Raw genomic sequence first — 14,940 nt, 5'->3', positions numbered from 1 at the left:
TGCTGTTGGCGAGGTGCCTGAGGTGTAGCGGTTCTTGTTCACGCAATTCTTAGAAAGATATCGGTCATCTAATTAAGCATGAAAATCGGACATTGATAAGATTACCCCTGTTCTACCTTGATGTACTTGATTATCTGATCGTGGTTATGGTTTGTGGCCTTCCTGGCTTACCTAACGCCCCCAAGCCTATTGATGTGGCTGAGAAACCTCTGGTTGGCTAAGGTGCTTTCTTGAAATGGCCCTAAACCAGGAGGCAGAGTTGATGGCCGAGGTCGGGATAACGTTGCGAGTAACATACATTCATTATATTAGAAAAGTAGATTCTTTCCTGTCCGAAGACGGCTCAGATCATGCATCGTGGCTTTCCCCGCGACGCCCAAAAGTGGCCAGGGCAGGAAGAACTGGTAGGTGCTGCGTTCAGGAGGTTGCTGCAGCTGAATCAGCACCCGAGAGAATTACCCACGTGAAGTTGCACCACCTGCGGGACGGACACAGTCAAGTCATACAACCTCTATTTTTTTGGATGCCTAATACATTAGCCATCGTTAGCTAATGCAGCTCCAACGGCCACTCGTCGCGCAAGTCCGAAATATTATGGGGGACTTTTGAGAATTTGCCCACATCTCTCCCCTCACCCCTATTGCCAAGAAATCCTCAAATGCTTATACGTTGCTGACTCCCGTCATTCAGACATCACAAGACAGTGACACTCTACACGCAGCCTTCGCCATACACCAGAACTGTGCGCTGGTTCGCTTAGTCGTATTACAGCGACTGCTTTGGACTCCACCGTAGATGGTAGACTTTCCAACTGGGAACCAGAACTAGACTCAGTCGAGACGCTTCTACGGCTACACGGCCGACAGCCATACAGACAAAGCCCGGGCTTGCGCGATGCAACACTGCTTGATAATACCTCCACTCTGAACCCTGACATGCAATTCTCAGGTAAATACATGCGAGACACCTCTGGACGGCACTCGACCTCACAAGTCGGCGGCGAACATGGCAGGCCCTAGCTTGGCTGCTGGTAGTTTTGTAAGGTAGTTAAAAGTACCAAATAGACGTCTTTGTCAGAGAGAAGAATAATAGCACCGACCCAAGCTCATACCGTCTACAGCATGTGGCTGATTGTCAGAAAGCTCTAAACAGCTAGTAGGCTGGGTAGTAGTGACCATCTCGTGTCCACACATGCATGTGCGCTGAGCAAGCGATTAGCATATGCTTGGATCATGCCTCGACCGTCTTCGTTGTTGGTGTGAGAGACCCCATGGAGGCAAAAACAGGGCAGAGAATGGCGATGCCACCCGATGTGATAGAAAATAGTCTTGGAAACAGGACGGATACTTCGTGGCTCATGCCCGTCCGTTGGTGTATAAAAGGGGGATGTTGCTGCTGTTGTTGAGATGTTGGCGGCCTCTGCACAGAAACATCATCGCTTTCATCACTCCTCGTCTCGTCATCAGCCTCTTGGATTCTCCTCAAATTTCACAGTTCAAACTCCGGACTTTGCCCCCAGCTGAAAGCAAAAAAGAAACATGAAGCTCGGTGCCAACGTAATCTCTGTTGCCGCCATCATGGCGAGCACTGCCGTGGCTGCTCTCGGCGAGAGTAAGAAACCGAGATCTATCCCTGCCCTCCAGATATAGCGCCGCCTGCTAACACAACACAGGCGTCCCATGGGAAAGACTGGACAAGAACGACTCGCTGCTGGTCATTGTCGACCTGCAAGAGGGCCTGTACAACCTGGCTCGCGACTGGGGTACGTGAAATACCACACACATCAAGGAGCCTCAGAGCAGTCCTACTTCTCACCATTGGTTAGAGAAGAAGACCCGAGTTCGACCGGGACAGCGTGTAACCTGGCTCTTAACCACCCGGTTCTAACCTTTGTGTGTTTATAGACCCCACTCTCTACAGGCAGAATCTACTAGCCTACGCCAGCCTTGCGACGGTATTTCCCATGCCCGTGATTTTGACGACGTCAGCCGAGACTGGTTCGTGTTACCCCCCCAGTTACCTCTTTTTCCTGTTGGAAGACGCAACCTCCCGGGAATATTGCTAACCTGTTCTATATCCAGGCCCCAACGGTCCCTTGCCGCAGGAGATCCAGGATTGGTATCCCACGGCCCCTTTCATCAAACGCCTGGGCGAGGTCGACGCGTGGGACAACTCGGATTTCCGGGCCGCCGTCCGCGCCTCCAACAAGTCCCAGATCATAATAGGAGGGATTGTGACTGACGTTTGTGAGTGCCTCTTCCTCTTTACGTTACCCATCACCCACTCATCTCCTTTCCCGACCTCGTCGCTAACCTGTCTCTCTCAAGGCACGGCCTTCCTCGCGCGGTCTCTACGGGCCGAAGGCTACTCAGTCTGGGCCGTGCTCGAGGCCAGCGGCACGACGTCGGCCGAGGTGCGCGACATTGCCAACGCCGGGATGCTGAGGGCCGGCGTCAACGTGGTCTCGCTCTTCTACGTCGTGTGCGACCTGATGCGCGACTGGCGCAACACCCCGGGCGCCGTCCAAGTCTTCCCCTGGCTGGACAAGTGGATGCCCGTCTACGGTCAGACAGCGCGCAGCCACAAGTTCGCCGTCCAGAATGGAACCGTTCTAGCTGGCGAGAACTTGCTGCCCATCTAAAAGGCAAGGAACTCGCGAAAAGGGGGGGTGGTGTATCGCGAAAGGGTTAGGGTTGTGAAGGGGTGAAGCCTTTACAGCTTCACACGGTACATGAAACAACCTAGAAGCATATGGTACCTGCCTTTGTATTCTCTTCCGCTGCAGGCCGATACGTGGCTCATAGTAGGGCGATACTGTTGACAGTCAATGACGAACTATGGACGATGAGGGCAGGGGAGAACTCTAGAAGTAAAAAGGGGGTGGATAACTCGGCGAGCGCGTCTTTGCCAGGCCGTATGAGTCGCTGGACCTGCAATCCAGGCAATAACCCCATATACGTTCAATTACTGGTAGATACTCACCTTGATAAGTGCTTCGTGACCTGCAAAGATGAATTGACCCATTCCTTTGAGTTTGTCCTGCGCAACACCATGACCAAACTTTGGCTTTGAGTTGATAGAGAGAGAGTTTGTTAGATCCGAGCCAAAGGCAAAGCCCGAGATGTTTGTCGGCCGTCTCATTGCTAGCAGCTGCCGCCAGCCGGCACCAAGATTTCCAGGACCCACCTTCCGGGCGTATTGAACCTCCCCACCCCCGCCGACCTGCGCACACAAAATTCCTGGTAATTCGCAAATTCGGTTCTGCGACATCCAAATCCTCCCAACGACGCAATAAACCACACCTATAGAAGCAATTCTACTGGAAGACGGTCAAGATGTCAAAGATTACCGTCGGTAAGGGCTGCTCGGCTGTTCGAATTGTCGCCGCGCATCCTGGCTAACCTCCCTCGCAGCCGGTGTGCGTCAGAATGTCGCCGACCTTCTCGAGTACAGCAACGAGACCAAGAAGCGCAACTTCCTGGAGACCGTCGAGTATGCTCCCCGAAACCCGCCCAGAGACGGAGAGACTCGCAAGAAGTGGAAATATTGACATACCGCAAAGGCTCCAAATCGGCCTGAAGAACTATGACCCCCAACGTGATAAGCGTACGTTGCCTCGAATCGGAACCATCTCGACAAACAAAAAATGCTGACCCCAACTAGGTTTCTCGGGCACCGTCCGCCTGCCGACCATCCCCCGCCCGAACATGAGCATCTGCATCCTCGGTGACCAGCACGATATCGATCGTGCCAAGCACGGCGGTGTCGATGCCATGAGCGCCGACGACTTGAAGAAGCTGAACAAGAACAAGAAGCTCATCAAGAAGCTCGCTCGCAAGTACGATGCGTTCGTCGCCTCCGACACCCTGATCAAGCAGATCCCACGTCTGCTTGGTCCCGGTCTCTCTAAGGGTAAGCCGCCTTCTCTCTTCCAGCCGTGTTTTCCCGTGACAGTGCAGTGCTAACAGTCCAAATGCAGCCGGCAAGTTCCCGACCCCCGTCTCGCACGCCGACGACCTGACTGGCAAGCTCAACGAGGTCAAGTCGACCATCAAGTTCCAGCTCAAGAAGGTGCTGTGCATGGGCGTCGCCGTCGGCAACGTTGGCATGACCCAGGACCAGCTGATTGGCAACATCATGTTGGCCATCAACTACCTCGTCTCTCTCCTGAAGAAGGGTTGGCAGAACGTTGGTAGCCTGACCATCAAGGCTACCATGTCCCCCCCCAAGCGCATCTACTAAATGGTGTCTGCTGGCGTAGGCCTTTGCTGGCTTGATACTGCTGGACATCATGGGGCTTAGTTACACGGACAAGAAATAAATACACTCGATGCCCCCCCCCACTTGATGCCTTGACTCAGTGGACTCTCGGTGACATGATATCTGAAGCTGGAGACTGATGACGCGTGATGACGTCTCTAACTCACGGAATATCGTACTGCACTTGTCTACACTGGCAAAGATGAACAAAGCCGAACAGCAACAGCTGTCCGCATGTACAGTCCAGTCACCGAATCATTGTCGGCGGGGAACTTTCCGAGATATGAAAGACCTTATTACTTGTAAAAGCGGCTCGTACTTTCTGGCGGCAGATATGCCCAGCCTACGCTACGTACATGATCACACGACGGATGCAGACACTGGGCAGGCATGCCAGTCTGACGTGAACTATACCGATAGCACATGGATATTCAATCGACAAGTCAGGTGGTTACTACCTAACAGTTACACATCATCTTGCCCCAGAGCGAAATCTTGGGCAGTCCCAAGCCCTGTGCCACCACGAAGCACACGCCCCAGACCGCTAGGCCGGCATACGTGATCTTCGGGTCGACATGATGGGCTAGAGCGGCAGCCAGAAAGCCGGCACAACCCACCAACTCAACCGTGTCCTCGATGACGTCCAGCACGACTACGGCGCCGTCTTCCTTTTCGTCATCATCGTCGGATAGCTGCTCCTGGCCCAAGGCCATGGTCATCTGCAGCGCGTAGGTGCGGAGGGTATAATTATTCATGTGAGAAGAGAGGCGTGGGGGGGCTGCGACGGGCTGAATCCAGAGCGAGACGACGCGCGTCAAGGCATGTCACCAGTCAATGTGTTAGGTATGTCGGCTCGGCTCTGACGACACCCTCCGGGTACCATCATCAGGTCTAGAACAGAGCCTCAAAAGGTAACCTGCAGAAGGGACGCAAGGCAACTAATATTTATTTGCTCTCATTCTATCCTAGGTACGTCCGGGTTACTTAAAAAAGGGTTTCAAACGCTAACTCGCTTGCTCTGCTCATCACCATTTCGGCAGTTTTAGGTGCGTGGTTGTGTTCATGAGTAGCCGAAAGTACACTCTGTTGTCCAATCGTAGAGACTTCTTCCCCTCTTCACATTGATCCATGTCCATCCCGATGGCTTCCCCTCTTCTTCATCTGCTCAAGTCATACCGTCATAGTCGTGGGTTAGGTCTGTGTGTGGTCCAGCCTTCAGAGCATATAAAGTCACGGAAAGCCTGATCTCTTCTTCGTTACCTGGCTCAAATAACAGCACCAGTACCGTACCTACCTACCTAGCCAGCCAGCCAGCCAGCAGACACCAGTAACAATCATCGAACGCGCTCACCATGACTGACAACGCTTTCAGCACGAGCTATGCTTGGAACACAAACACGGGCTATGAATCTCCGGGCAATGCCGACGTCGAAGCCAGGCCGCTAATCTAGACCAGCCCCCGTCTCGGCGGTTGCTGAATACCCTCTGCGAGAACCAGCTACCCTCCCCACCAAGGCAATCGTTTCGTCCGACTCGGGTGAAGCGTTGCATTCGCATGTCTCGTTCGCTGGCGTTGAGCCGCACCACGGGCCCCGGCTCGAAGGATCCACTACTAGGCGGGAAGACACCCAGGAAATGCTACGTAGTAGTACTAGCGAATGGGATCCCGAGTTGGCTGTCTTGAAGGCTGGTATTGAGAGCGCCTATGGACAAGGGTATCTACATTAGCCTCGCCCCATTGCAGCCCGGTGCGGAGAATAAGCGGCGTAGGCGGCAATGCGGCCTTCGGGGATGTATCTTGTCGCGCTTTCGTCATATTCCCCCGGTATATGTAAGGACTAGCGCTCAAGCTGACCTGTTGGCCTTCAAAACAACTGGCTCGTTGGCCCTCACGCTAGTCTGTTAGCCCTCAAGCTAGGCTGTTTGCCCCAAAATAACACTCTATTGACCAATTAGACCGCTGGCGGACTCAGTATCCTACACTCATTCAGACGTGCCGTGGTCACGCCTTATTTCATCATGTCGTTAACCATCTCGTAAAAGAAGCGCGGAACAAGAAACAGGAGACCATCAGTCATTTTTAGCAGCGCTATGTCCCCGTTCACGCAGTTGGCCGCAGCTGACCGCAGCTGGCCGCAGCTGGCCGCAACGACCCATCATCTATCACAACAACCGCGGAGGAGATCTCTCCAGCAGGTCCCAACTGCTTTCCATCATCTCTTTGATTGCGTATGGTTTAACAAATTTCTGGGGGAGAAGCAAGAGGGAAATGGAACAGACCCAAGTACAATCACCTCTGAAATATAGACGTACGTCTGAGGCAAAACTCTAATGGCGCCTAGAGCTTTCCCAATATGATAATAACAGAGACAGGTGTTCATTCATCTGAGCAAGACAAACGACAAATTCACCCAACACAACAGGAAATCAATACATCATTACCAAATTCTCTACATTTACCCAAGCACCAATGTTCCAATTCACCCAACAATGGCTGCATTCGCAAACACCACCAACCTCGTCAACTACGCGAAAAAGCTCAAGCCTGTAACTTATCCGAAATGCCAGAATTGTGATGAGGGAACAAGGCTGGTTTAGGAAACTCTGAGCAGCAGGGTAGCGTGGCAATTACTGTATCATTTGTTTCCTTTTTACTCGGATGTGTTGTGAGGCGATTGTAGAGCGCGAGAAAAGACCTAAAACTTTTCATAAATATATGAATTGTCTTTAAGATGACTGACCGTGCTATAATTACGCTGCTTCCAAACACGGAACTCAAGGCTACCTAATTCCATCTCCGGTTTTGGAGCTGAGCTCGTGCTGCTCTGAGTTGAGTTACCGCGGAGCTCAAGCTGAAGAGCCCAAATGCGGAGCTATACTAACATTACTCGTCTAGGAAAGTAGAAAATTCATCATCTAGAATAATCTCCGACTCTGTCTCTGAGGCTTCGTCAACGGTCTTACCATCTACGTCTCACGCAATACCGTCCTCCAGGATCATAGTCTTACCAGTCAAGACATGCAACGACTTTGTTTCAAACTGCAGAAGTGAATGAGTCAGGATCCTCATGACTTCAGGGAATGCCATTTGGGTCGCGAGAGCTTCTGCCTGTTCGCATAGATCCGCTTTCAGTTGAAGCAATCCTTCGCCCTGGGAACCGCATCGTTTAGAGTGAGCCGCTGATGTTATATCTGGCAGGTTCTAAGTCAGACTCAGGTTGATGACTACCTCGCTCAACTGTAGACTGCTATTAGAATGTCGGGATATTAAAACATCGGGGCAGATGCTGCGCATGCGTAGGTGAAGGGTTCGAAGAGTGCAAAGAAGGGCGCCAATAGCTGGACAGAGATGATAACCGTTTCCTTGCTGTCCTGACGAGTTCAGAAAGCCGCCAGATAGATCTAGCACCAGAACTCTCAGATTCTCCACCAAGAGCAAGGCCTGAATTGTGGGTAGCGGCAGACAATCCTCGGTGCTGTCGAAGGGCTCAGGACAGCGAAAGCCCCAGGCTCGTATACGTAAGGTATACAGCTTGTGGGATTGTTGGGTAATGATGGCAAGCTGGTCGAAGTCTTTATTTAGGGCCTTTATGGAGGTCTTGATCGGATTGTCACTGGGAGCCTCGTTCGGTGTAGTAGCCACCAGAGCATTCGACTCCTGCGTTTATTCTGGGGGATAGGACGTGGAGATGCATGGCTGATCTCCCCTCAGTTCCAAGTTGTTTTGGAGCGGGGATGGCCTTTTCATTACCCCAGAGATCATTAGACTCCGCAGGGTCTTTTGAGAAAGTGTGATTCTTGGGAGGGCCTTCTTCACCTCGTGTACACGAGATTGCTTTGGTCACAAAATGCCGACACATGCGCAGCGTTACACGTCTGAGCTAGCCTGCGGCAATTTTGCCATTGGCTAGAATACGGCCGGTCGAAACGAAAGAAAATGAATGGAAAAGGAGAAGAGGGGGAGGAGGATCGATGGACCGGGGCATAGAGTATTTATCAAGAACAGTTGACCTCGAGATCAACCGGTACGCAGAGGGCCAGGGTTGAGGGAAAAAAGTCGGGTCCGTGCACTGGGCTCTGGTGGAGGGAGGCCGACTACTCTCGGCAGTGTCGACAGCAACACATGTCGCTGGTTGGGGACACCTCCCCGTTTTCTTCCTGCTGCCGCCCCTGTACATCAACAGCTAAGGCCCAGGAGAAAAACAGTTGCTAGGGGAAAGTCTCCTAGACGCAAATTCGGCGGCCAGAACACCGCATTCTCGGTTTATGTTGTATGTGTAAGTATCTGCCAACAGCTGCCCCGAAAGCGCGAAGGATTTCTGGGAATAATTCAAATTACATCATGGTTTCTGTCAATTACTTGTCAAGTCATCGGAAAGGACTCAAGAGCCTTATCGAACAGAGGCGCAAAAGGACAAGACAATTGGTGCATGCAAAATCCGGGCGGCATCAAAATTCGATTTTCAGGACATTGAGAATATAGACTAGCGGAAAGTGCTGCACGAGACGCGTCCTGAGAAGCGCGGATTATCCACTTCCAATAAACGAATTCGTACCTACGGCCGAGAGTTGCGTCGCCCCAGCGCCATTCCAACAGCTACCCAAGTAGGCAGACAATTCCAATGAGCCAACAATATCCAACTAGGAACCACAAAAGAGCGCAAGAGGGCAAGAGTATATCGAGACCACCCCACCGCCGCGGACCTCGGAGAGTCGCCGCCCGCGGCGATAGTTTTGAAGGGAAGAGGCGGCCAAGCGTTGCTGTAGGAGGCCGGGAACGGAGGGATACCCACAGAGGACACGGGTAACCCTCAGCAAGCCACTTATAGTGGAGCCTTCCGCCAACAGGCTGACGAGCCTCTCTTTAAGCTCTGCAACTCTCTTCACGTGGCGGTGTAGAGGAAGCAAAGGGCTGAGAAGAATCCCCAGCCTGTTGGCTGATGGAGGAAAAGAAAAAAGAGGAGGAAGAATGGGAGAGGGGATTGCTTTTATGGGTGTGCTGGGACAGCTGGGTGGGGCCCGCCGCTAGTGCGTTTCGGGCGTAGCGTTTTGGGGGAAATTTTTCTTTTCCAGTTTGCTGAAATTCTGAATCAGGCCCAGCAAAGAGTTTACAAGACTCCACTGTGCTGAAAGTTGTTTGTGGAAACAACCTTGCAGCTTCGTTAACCTTTTCCATTGCCCATGTTGCTTTTTTTCTTTTCTCGTCTACGGGATGCTGATTCGCATTGCAAGTAGGATTCATTGCCATCTGTTTGTCTAACTAGGTGGGTTGTTGAAATTGATGTGCGAAGTATTCCGTATATCCCTTGAACTCTAACGTGGTGGTGCAGACAACACAGCCAACTCTGTGATTGCTGGGATGGCAGTAGCTAGCTAAGGTGGGGTTTGTGTAATATGACACCCGTCCATGGACTTGATTGCACAATGTCTGGCACGGGTGTACTGTAGCTCTCTGCTCCAGGAGTCCAGTGATGACATATAAGGGTTTGGCAGTCTGCAAGTGACAGCCGGCCAGGAAACAAGACAATGGAAACTGTGAAACTCTCATATCGGAAGGCAAACGCTTCTAGTAAGGGGCCGTGTTCGTAAGGTGAAACCGCAGACAGATGAGCCACTGAACGAGAGAAGCGATTGGCGTCATTGAGCTTCTGTCATAGAAATGACACGTCTTGGGCAGACATCACGGTCACAGTGTGGTTTGAGAGGTACCAGTTGTAGACATGCTTACAATGTAAATAAAAAAGCTAGTGGCTCCTTGGAAACGATTGAGATAGATATATTTCTTTCCCATCCACTCCAGGTCCTATAAAACCGCAGCTTCCAATAGGCATAACTAGCAACAGCCCAGACAGACAAAAGCCGCGACGCACGCCTTCAGGCTCTGGTCTCTCTTGGTGATACCAGCAGAACTGTACGAGGAATAATTATCTCGCCCTTCTCCCATCCGTAATCATCCCCGTCCTAAGCTGGACTAATCGCAAACATCATCCTCACAAATTACTTTCACAAGACAAAACCCCATCTCCATGTCCATAGCTCTTTACAGCCAAACTTCAAGCAGCAATTCCCCCAAAGCCTAGTTGGAAACTCTTCCTCGCTTAGCAGGCAACGGCGACCGCGATCTTGAGCTACTGTAGTGTCTTCTCCGCTTGTTGCCCGCCGGAGATGGCGACCGACTATCTCTCCTGGCCGATCTGTGCGGAGAGGGACTAACCCGAGCACCTCTAGCCCTGGGGGGAGGCGAGGGACTGTCCCGAGCACCCCTAGCCCTGAGAGGAGGAGAGAGACTATCTCTTCCCCCCGCTCGGGGCGGCCGTGGGCTTGGGCTATCTCGCTGGCGGTACCTGCTGGGTGCGCCCCGGGCCCCTACTTGTGCGGCTGCTATCGCCGAGATCCGGGGTGGAGATCGCGACCGAGAAAGCGATCTCCGTGACACTCGCAAGGGCGAGCGGCTATAGCGGGTGTATGGCTTGCGAGGCGCCGCGCTGACCGACGATGTGTTTCGACGGCGGCGCTGTGGGGGAGGAGAGGGGCTGCGCGAGTAGGACGCGTCTCTCTGACGCTTCGAAGCGCCGTTGATTGGCGAGCGCGTGCGATCCCGGGCCGGGAGCGGGGCGCGCGAGTCAGACCGGCTGCGTGTGCGGCCGCGACGGACTGGAAGAGGAGACAGAGAGCGTGTCGGTGAGCGAGAATAGTCGCCAGGGCTTCGTCTTCGGCTTCGGCTTCGGCTTCGGCTTCGGCTTCGGCTCCGGCTCCGGCTCCGGCTCCGGCTCCGGCTATCACGGCCACCGCGGCGAGGGCTGATGGACCGCGAATCTTGGCGTGCGGCTCGTCGTGGGGGAGGCGAGCGCGAGAGAGATCGCGAGATGGACCGCCGTGTAGAGACGGACCGCGTGTAGCTACGACTATAAGACCTGTCCGCGACTCGACGTGGCGGGGACCGCGTGACAGACCGACCACGGCCGGCAGCCTTGCGCGGCGTCCGCGAGCGCGATCGCGACGGCGTGCCTGATCTTGAGCGAGACGAGTATGAATAATAGCTCGAACCCGACTCGGAATCAGAGTACTCGGGCGCGGCCGCGGCCGGGAGGGTAGGCTTTGGCAAGTTCTCCAAGAAGCTGCGCATCTCTTCGGTGAGATATCCCAGCTTGATGGAAGTGAAGAAGTTGATGGAGAAACGAGTGTCGCGGGGGTTACCGTGGGGGAATATCCCCTGCAGACTAGGCTGCAGCATGTCTTCGCTGAGCCGCTTCTTGAGCTTCTCTACGCCCATGTTCTCCTGAATATCTTCAAACAAAATCTTGATAAAGATGCGGCTGGAGGATGTCGTCTCGTTCTCGTTCAGGTGGATGACGGACAGAACGTGCCAGCCGATCGAATCCGAGGCGAGGAGATGGCTAAAGAACCTAGCGATATTGCGCAGCTTGTTTGTTTCATATCGGTGGATGGTGGAATAGTATTTAGCGAAGCTCTCTTCGAAGAGCTCAGTCCACATGCGATTTAGCTGGGCGAACTGTTGTCCCAGCAAGCCCATGAACTTCAGGTAGACCTTCTCTTGCGCGCAAGATTCCACGATCATGGACACCAACTCGGGTTCCTGGCCGGCAGGAAGCCGAAGCTTCATTAGCTTGTGAGCGGCTTCCTGGGGGTCCGCGCTCGATTGTATGCTGAGATAGATGGTCCTCCTGAGGTTGACAAGATCGGCATTGCTCTGGTCCTTGATTTCAATAGCCTTCTGCTCCTCATCTTCCTCTTCAGACTCGTCCTCGTCGCTGTCGTCATCATCTTCGTCCTCGCTCCCCTCTCCCAGAATCTCAGCCTTGAGCTTCTTGTACTCGGCTTCGTTGGCCTCCCAGTCCGGATCGAACTTGAAAATATTAAGCGTGTCCTGCGTCTCCATTTCTTCGTCCAGCCCGATGCGGTGCGTGATCTGGTCTTCCTCCTCGATAAGATCCAGCTCCTCCTTGATGACCGGGTTGTCCTTGTACTTGTCCTTGCGCACCTGGAATAGAACCTCGACCATGTACTGGGTGCGACGGTCGATGTCGGCTTCGTGGAGGATGTTGCGGAACTGGTCAAAGACGGCATGGGCGATGGTGGGCGACATCTCCTCCAAGAACATGCCGACCTCGCGCATGAGGCCGACGGCAATCTCGACGCTGTCGTCTGTGGGCTTCTGGAGCAGCAGCAAGAGGATCTGGGCGGCGAGCATCTCGTGCACGACCTGGTTGTTGACCAGGTGGGCGATGAACATGGTGGACGAGAGGCACACGGCCTTGTCGTTCCGCTTGAAGGCCTTGCGGAAGCGCATAATCAGGCGCTTGACGAGCAGCTCGCCGACCTGGGGCAGCTTGGTGTTGCAGATGGCGGCAAGGCAGGCGTAGATGGGGGTGAAGGGCAAACTGGCGTGCTGGGCCTTGAGCAAACTCTGGCAGAACAGGCCACGGCCGCGGATGAGATTCTCGCCGAAGAGCTCGGGGACCACAAACTTGATGTTTGCCGTGTTGATCTTGTTTACGAGGCCGTTGATGGACTTCTTGAGCGCCTCCCAGGCCATGCGCTGGTATTCCTTGGATGACCGGTCGGTGATGGCGGCCTGCAAGGCGCGCAGCTTCTGGGGCGGCAGGTACACGCCCTGGCTGCGCAAATTGAGCAGCTTCTGGTATTCGGCCTTGGCGGCATCAAGCTTCTCTGCCTCTGTCATGACGGGAGCGGCCGGCGGCGGCGTGCGCTCTTTCCTTGCTGGACGGTAATTGTCTGCGCCATCGCGACGTGCGGGAGGAGACCGTCTTCGCGGCGGAGGGGAGCGGTCTCTAGCGGGCGGCGAGCGGTTCCTGGTAGGCGGCATACTGCCGCGTGAGGATGGAGAGCGGTCGCGGCGCGGTGGTGATCGAGGGCGCGGGTTGGCCGACCGATCGTCGAGGTGGCGGCGAGCGGGCGACATTGTATCGGCCGACGCCATTTTAGCTGCGTCGCGCTTCTCTCTCAAAACCCCTATTCCGTGCTAACGGGGAGTTGGAGATGGATCGGGGCGCAGTCTCGTTGGCAAGCCCGAGATGATGCAGAAAGAAAAGGAAGAGAGCGGCCCGCTTGTTGGAAGATGACTCTATTCGCGGCCAAAAATTTGAAGATTGATTGACGAGGCTGGTTCTCCGTACTGGTCCCGTCGTTCTAAAAACCCGGCAGTCACGCTAAATCGAATAAATGTGGGCCCCTGCGCCCCGCTATTCTGCCCATCCAGACCCATGCACAGGCGCGCGCTGCATACGCGAACCCCTGCGATCTGAATCCGTGGCGCAAAAGGGAAGCTGTCGGGTGTCCAGCAAGGAGAGAGCTAAACTCAGGCCACCTGGTATGTACGTAGTGCGCTATTGATCGCCGACAACGACAACGACAACGACAACCTCGCTTTTGAACCCAGGGCGGCGGCGCATAACTAGCAGCAGCAACACGACGACGACGACATTGACATCTCCGTACCTTGCTTTTGCCAATTCCATCTCCCCATACACAGATACAACAAACAATCACACAGACAACCAAACCCTGTTCTAGTTCCAACTGCCGACCTTTTCAACGATGGTAACCATCTCCCTACGGCGCCCCTTTTCCCCGAGCCCAGAGTCAAAAATGACAACTACACACTCTACAACAATACCTCTAAACCAACTAATTTCTCTCTGTAGCTTGACAGACTCGTCGGCCTCGCTATGCTCGTGGCTGCGACCGTCGTGTTTCTCTACTACACCATCTGGACGCTACTGATGGTACGCCCCCCATCCCCATTTCCATCCCCCTTTCCTCCCCTTAATCTACCCCCCAACACCCTCAAAAAACGATACAAAAAAAACTGACGAACCAAAAATTAAAAAAAGCCCTTCGTCGACTCCGACCACCCTCTCCAAAACTTCTTCCCGCCGCGCGTGTGGGCGATCCGCATTCCCGTGATGCTAGTGCTAGTAGGGTGTGCGGTGGTCGGGTCGTTCCTCAGCGTGGTGATGATCCGGAGCAACAGGAAGAAGGCGGCCAAGGCGCTGGCGCTGGCGCAGGCGCAGGCCCAACAGCAGGGCCAGGCCAGCAAGAAGAAGGCCTGAAGAAGAAAAAAGTCAGAGTCACCCAATTATCTGCTGAGGGGGAGAGATAATAATATGTGGAATATGAGGATGGGGATGAGGATGACGAACGAGGGGGGTTTAAAAAGAGTTATCAAAGAGGAGAAGAAGCAGAAGAGAAGAAAAAAATTACGACCAAACCGCTTCCATCCCAACTACTTGACGTGTGTGTGTATGTGGCAGAGGGACTCGGGCTGGCATCGTCGATGGGTTACTGATGACAGACAGACAGACAGAGATGCAGTGTAGTGAGCGGGCTGTACGAGAGTGTTTGTAATATGTTCCACACTCAGGTGCGAGGGCATATTCTATTCAGTATGAGATATGCAGAGACGCCGGCGAATAGAAACACTACGTCTCAAACAAAAAATGCAACTACGCCACAGAGCAATGGAGCTAAATAGAACACACGCTCAGGGCCCAGGGGTCTTCATTGAGATGCGTGTTCTATCATATGCCTAACTACCTTCCCCAGCAGATGAAGCTGTGGGATGCTATGCTTGTGCCGTGGCCTACACTTGTCCGACAGAACCTAGCTACAGTAGCCAAATATCGCCGAGCGCCAAAT

The 14,940-nt window shown here is 53.7% G+C and overlaps 6 protein-coding genes across 6 annotated transcripts; 3 read left to right on the top strand and 3 right to left on the bottom strand.

Moving 5' to 3' along the window:
- Positions 1–1,538: 1,538 nt before the first annotated feature.
- On the top strand, positions 1,539–2,641 carry B0T26DRAFT_750284 (Isochorismatase-like protein; the record flags this gene model as incomplete). The annotated part of the gene is made up of 5 exons (XM_060445202.1): positions 1,539–1,611; positions 1,673–1,762; positions 1,905–1,997; positions 2,082–2,246; positions 2,328–2,641. The coding sequence occupies 5 exons, from the start codon at positions 1,539–1,541 to the stop codon at positions 2,639–2,641; spliced, it is 735 nt and encodes a 244-aa protein (XP_060298871.1).
- Positions 2,642–3,181: 540 nt separating this feature from the next.
- Positions 3,182–4,343, top strand: B0T26DRAFT_704729 (ribosomal protein L1-like protein). Its single transcript, XM_060441721.1, has 5 exons — positions 3,182–3,354; positions 3,414–3,492; positions 3,563–3,606; positions 3,664–3,912; positions 3,980–4,343. The coding sequence occupies exons 1-5, from the start codon at positions 3,336–3,338 to the stop codon at positions 4,240–4,242; spliced, it is 654 nt and encodes a 217-aa protein (XP_060298870.1). The 5' UTR covers positions 3,182–3,335; the 3' UTR covers positions 4,243–4,343.
- Positions 4,344–4,620: 277 nt separating this feature from the next.
- B0T26DRAFT_750282 (uncharacterized protein) lies at positions 4,621–5,015 on the bottom strand (the record flags this gene model as incomplete). Its single annotated transcript, XM_060445201.1, has 2 exons — positions 4,621–4,640; positions 4,730–5,015. 2 exons carry the CDS (start codon positions 5,013–5,015, stop codon positions 4,621–4,623), a joined length of 306 nt encoding a protein of 101 aa, XP_060298869.1.
- A 2,129-nt stretch (positions 5,016–7,144) lies between these two features.
- Positions 7,145–8,164, bottom strand: B0T26DRAFT_740017 (uncharacterized protein; the record flags this gene model as incomplete). The annotated part of the gene is made up of 6 exons (XM_060443797.1): positions 7,145–7,206; positions 7,246–7,300; positions 7,334–7,440; positions 7,474–7,874; positions 7,944–8,068; positions 8,135–8,164. 6 exons carry the CDS (start codon positions 8,162–8,164, stop codon positions 7,145–7,147), a joined length of 780 nt encoding a protein of 259 aa, XP_060298868.1.
- Positions 8,165–8,468: 304 nt separating this feature from the next.
- On the top strand, positions 8,469–9,200 carry B0T26DRAFT_704718 (uncharacterized protein). Its single transcript, XM_060441720.1, has one exon. It carries the CDS (start codon positions 8,534–8,536, stop codon positions 8,741–8,743), a length of 210 nt encoding a protein of 69 aa, XP_060298867.1. The 5' UTR covers positions 8,469–8,533; the 3' UTR covers positions 8,744–9,200.
- Positions 9,201–10,336: 1,136 nt separating this feature from the next.
- B0T26DRAFT_740015 (uncharacterized protein) lies at positions 10,337–14,677 on the bottom strand (the record flags this gene model as incomplete). The annotated part of the gene is made up of 5 exons (XM_060443796.1): positions 10,337–10,892; positions 10,929–11,268; positions 11,308–13,244; positions 14,148–14,300; positions 14,607–14,677. 5 exons carry the CDS (start codon positions 14,675–14,677, stop codon positions 10,337–10,339), a joined length of 3,057 nt encoding a protein of 1,018 aa, XP_060298866.1.
- Positions 14,678–14,940: the final 263 nt, after the last annotated feature.

This window comes from Lasiosphaeria miniovina, assembly GCF_030549165.1.
Source record: "Lasiosphaeria miniovina strain SMH2392-1A chromosome Unknown B0T26scaffold_3, whole genome shotgun sequence".
Lineage (NCBI taxonomy): Eukaryota > Fungi > Ascomycota > Sordariomycetes > Sordariales > Lasiosphaeriaceae > Lasiosphaeria > Lasiosphaeria miniovina.
This window is presented reverse-complemented; position numbering and strand designations above follow the sequence as displayed.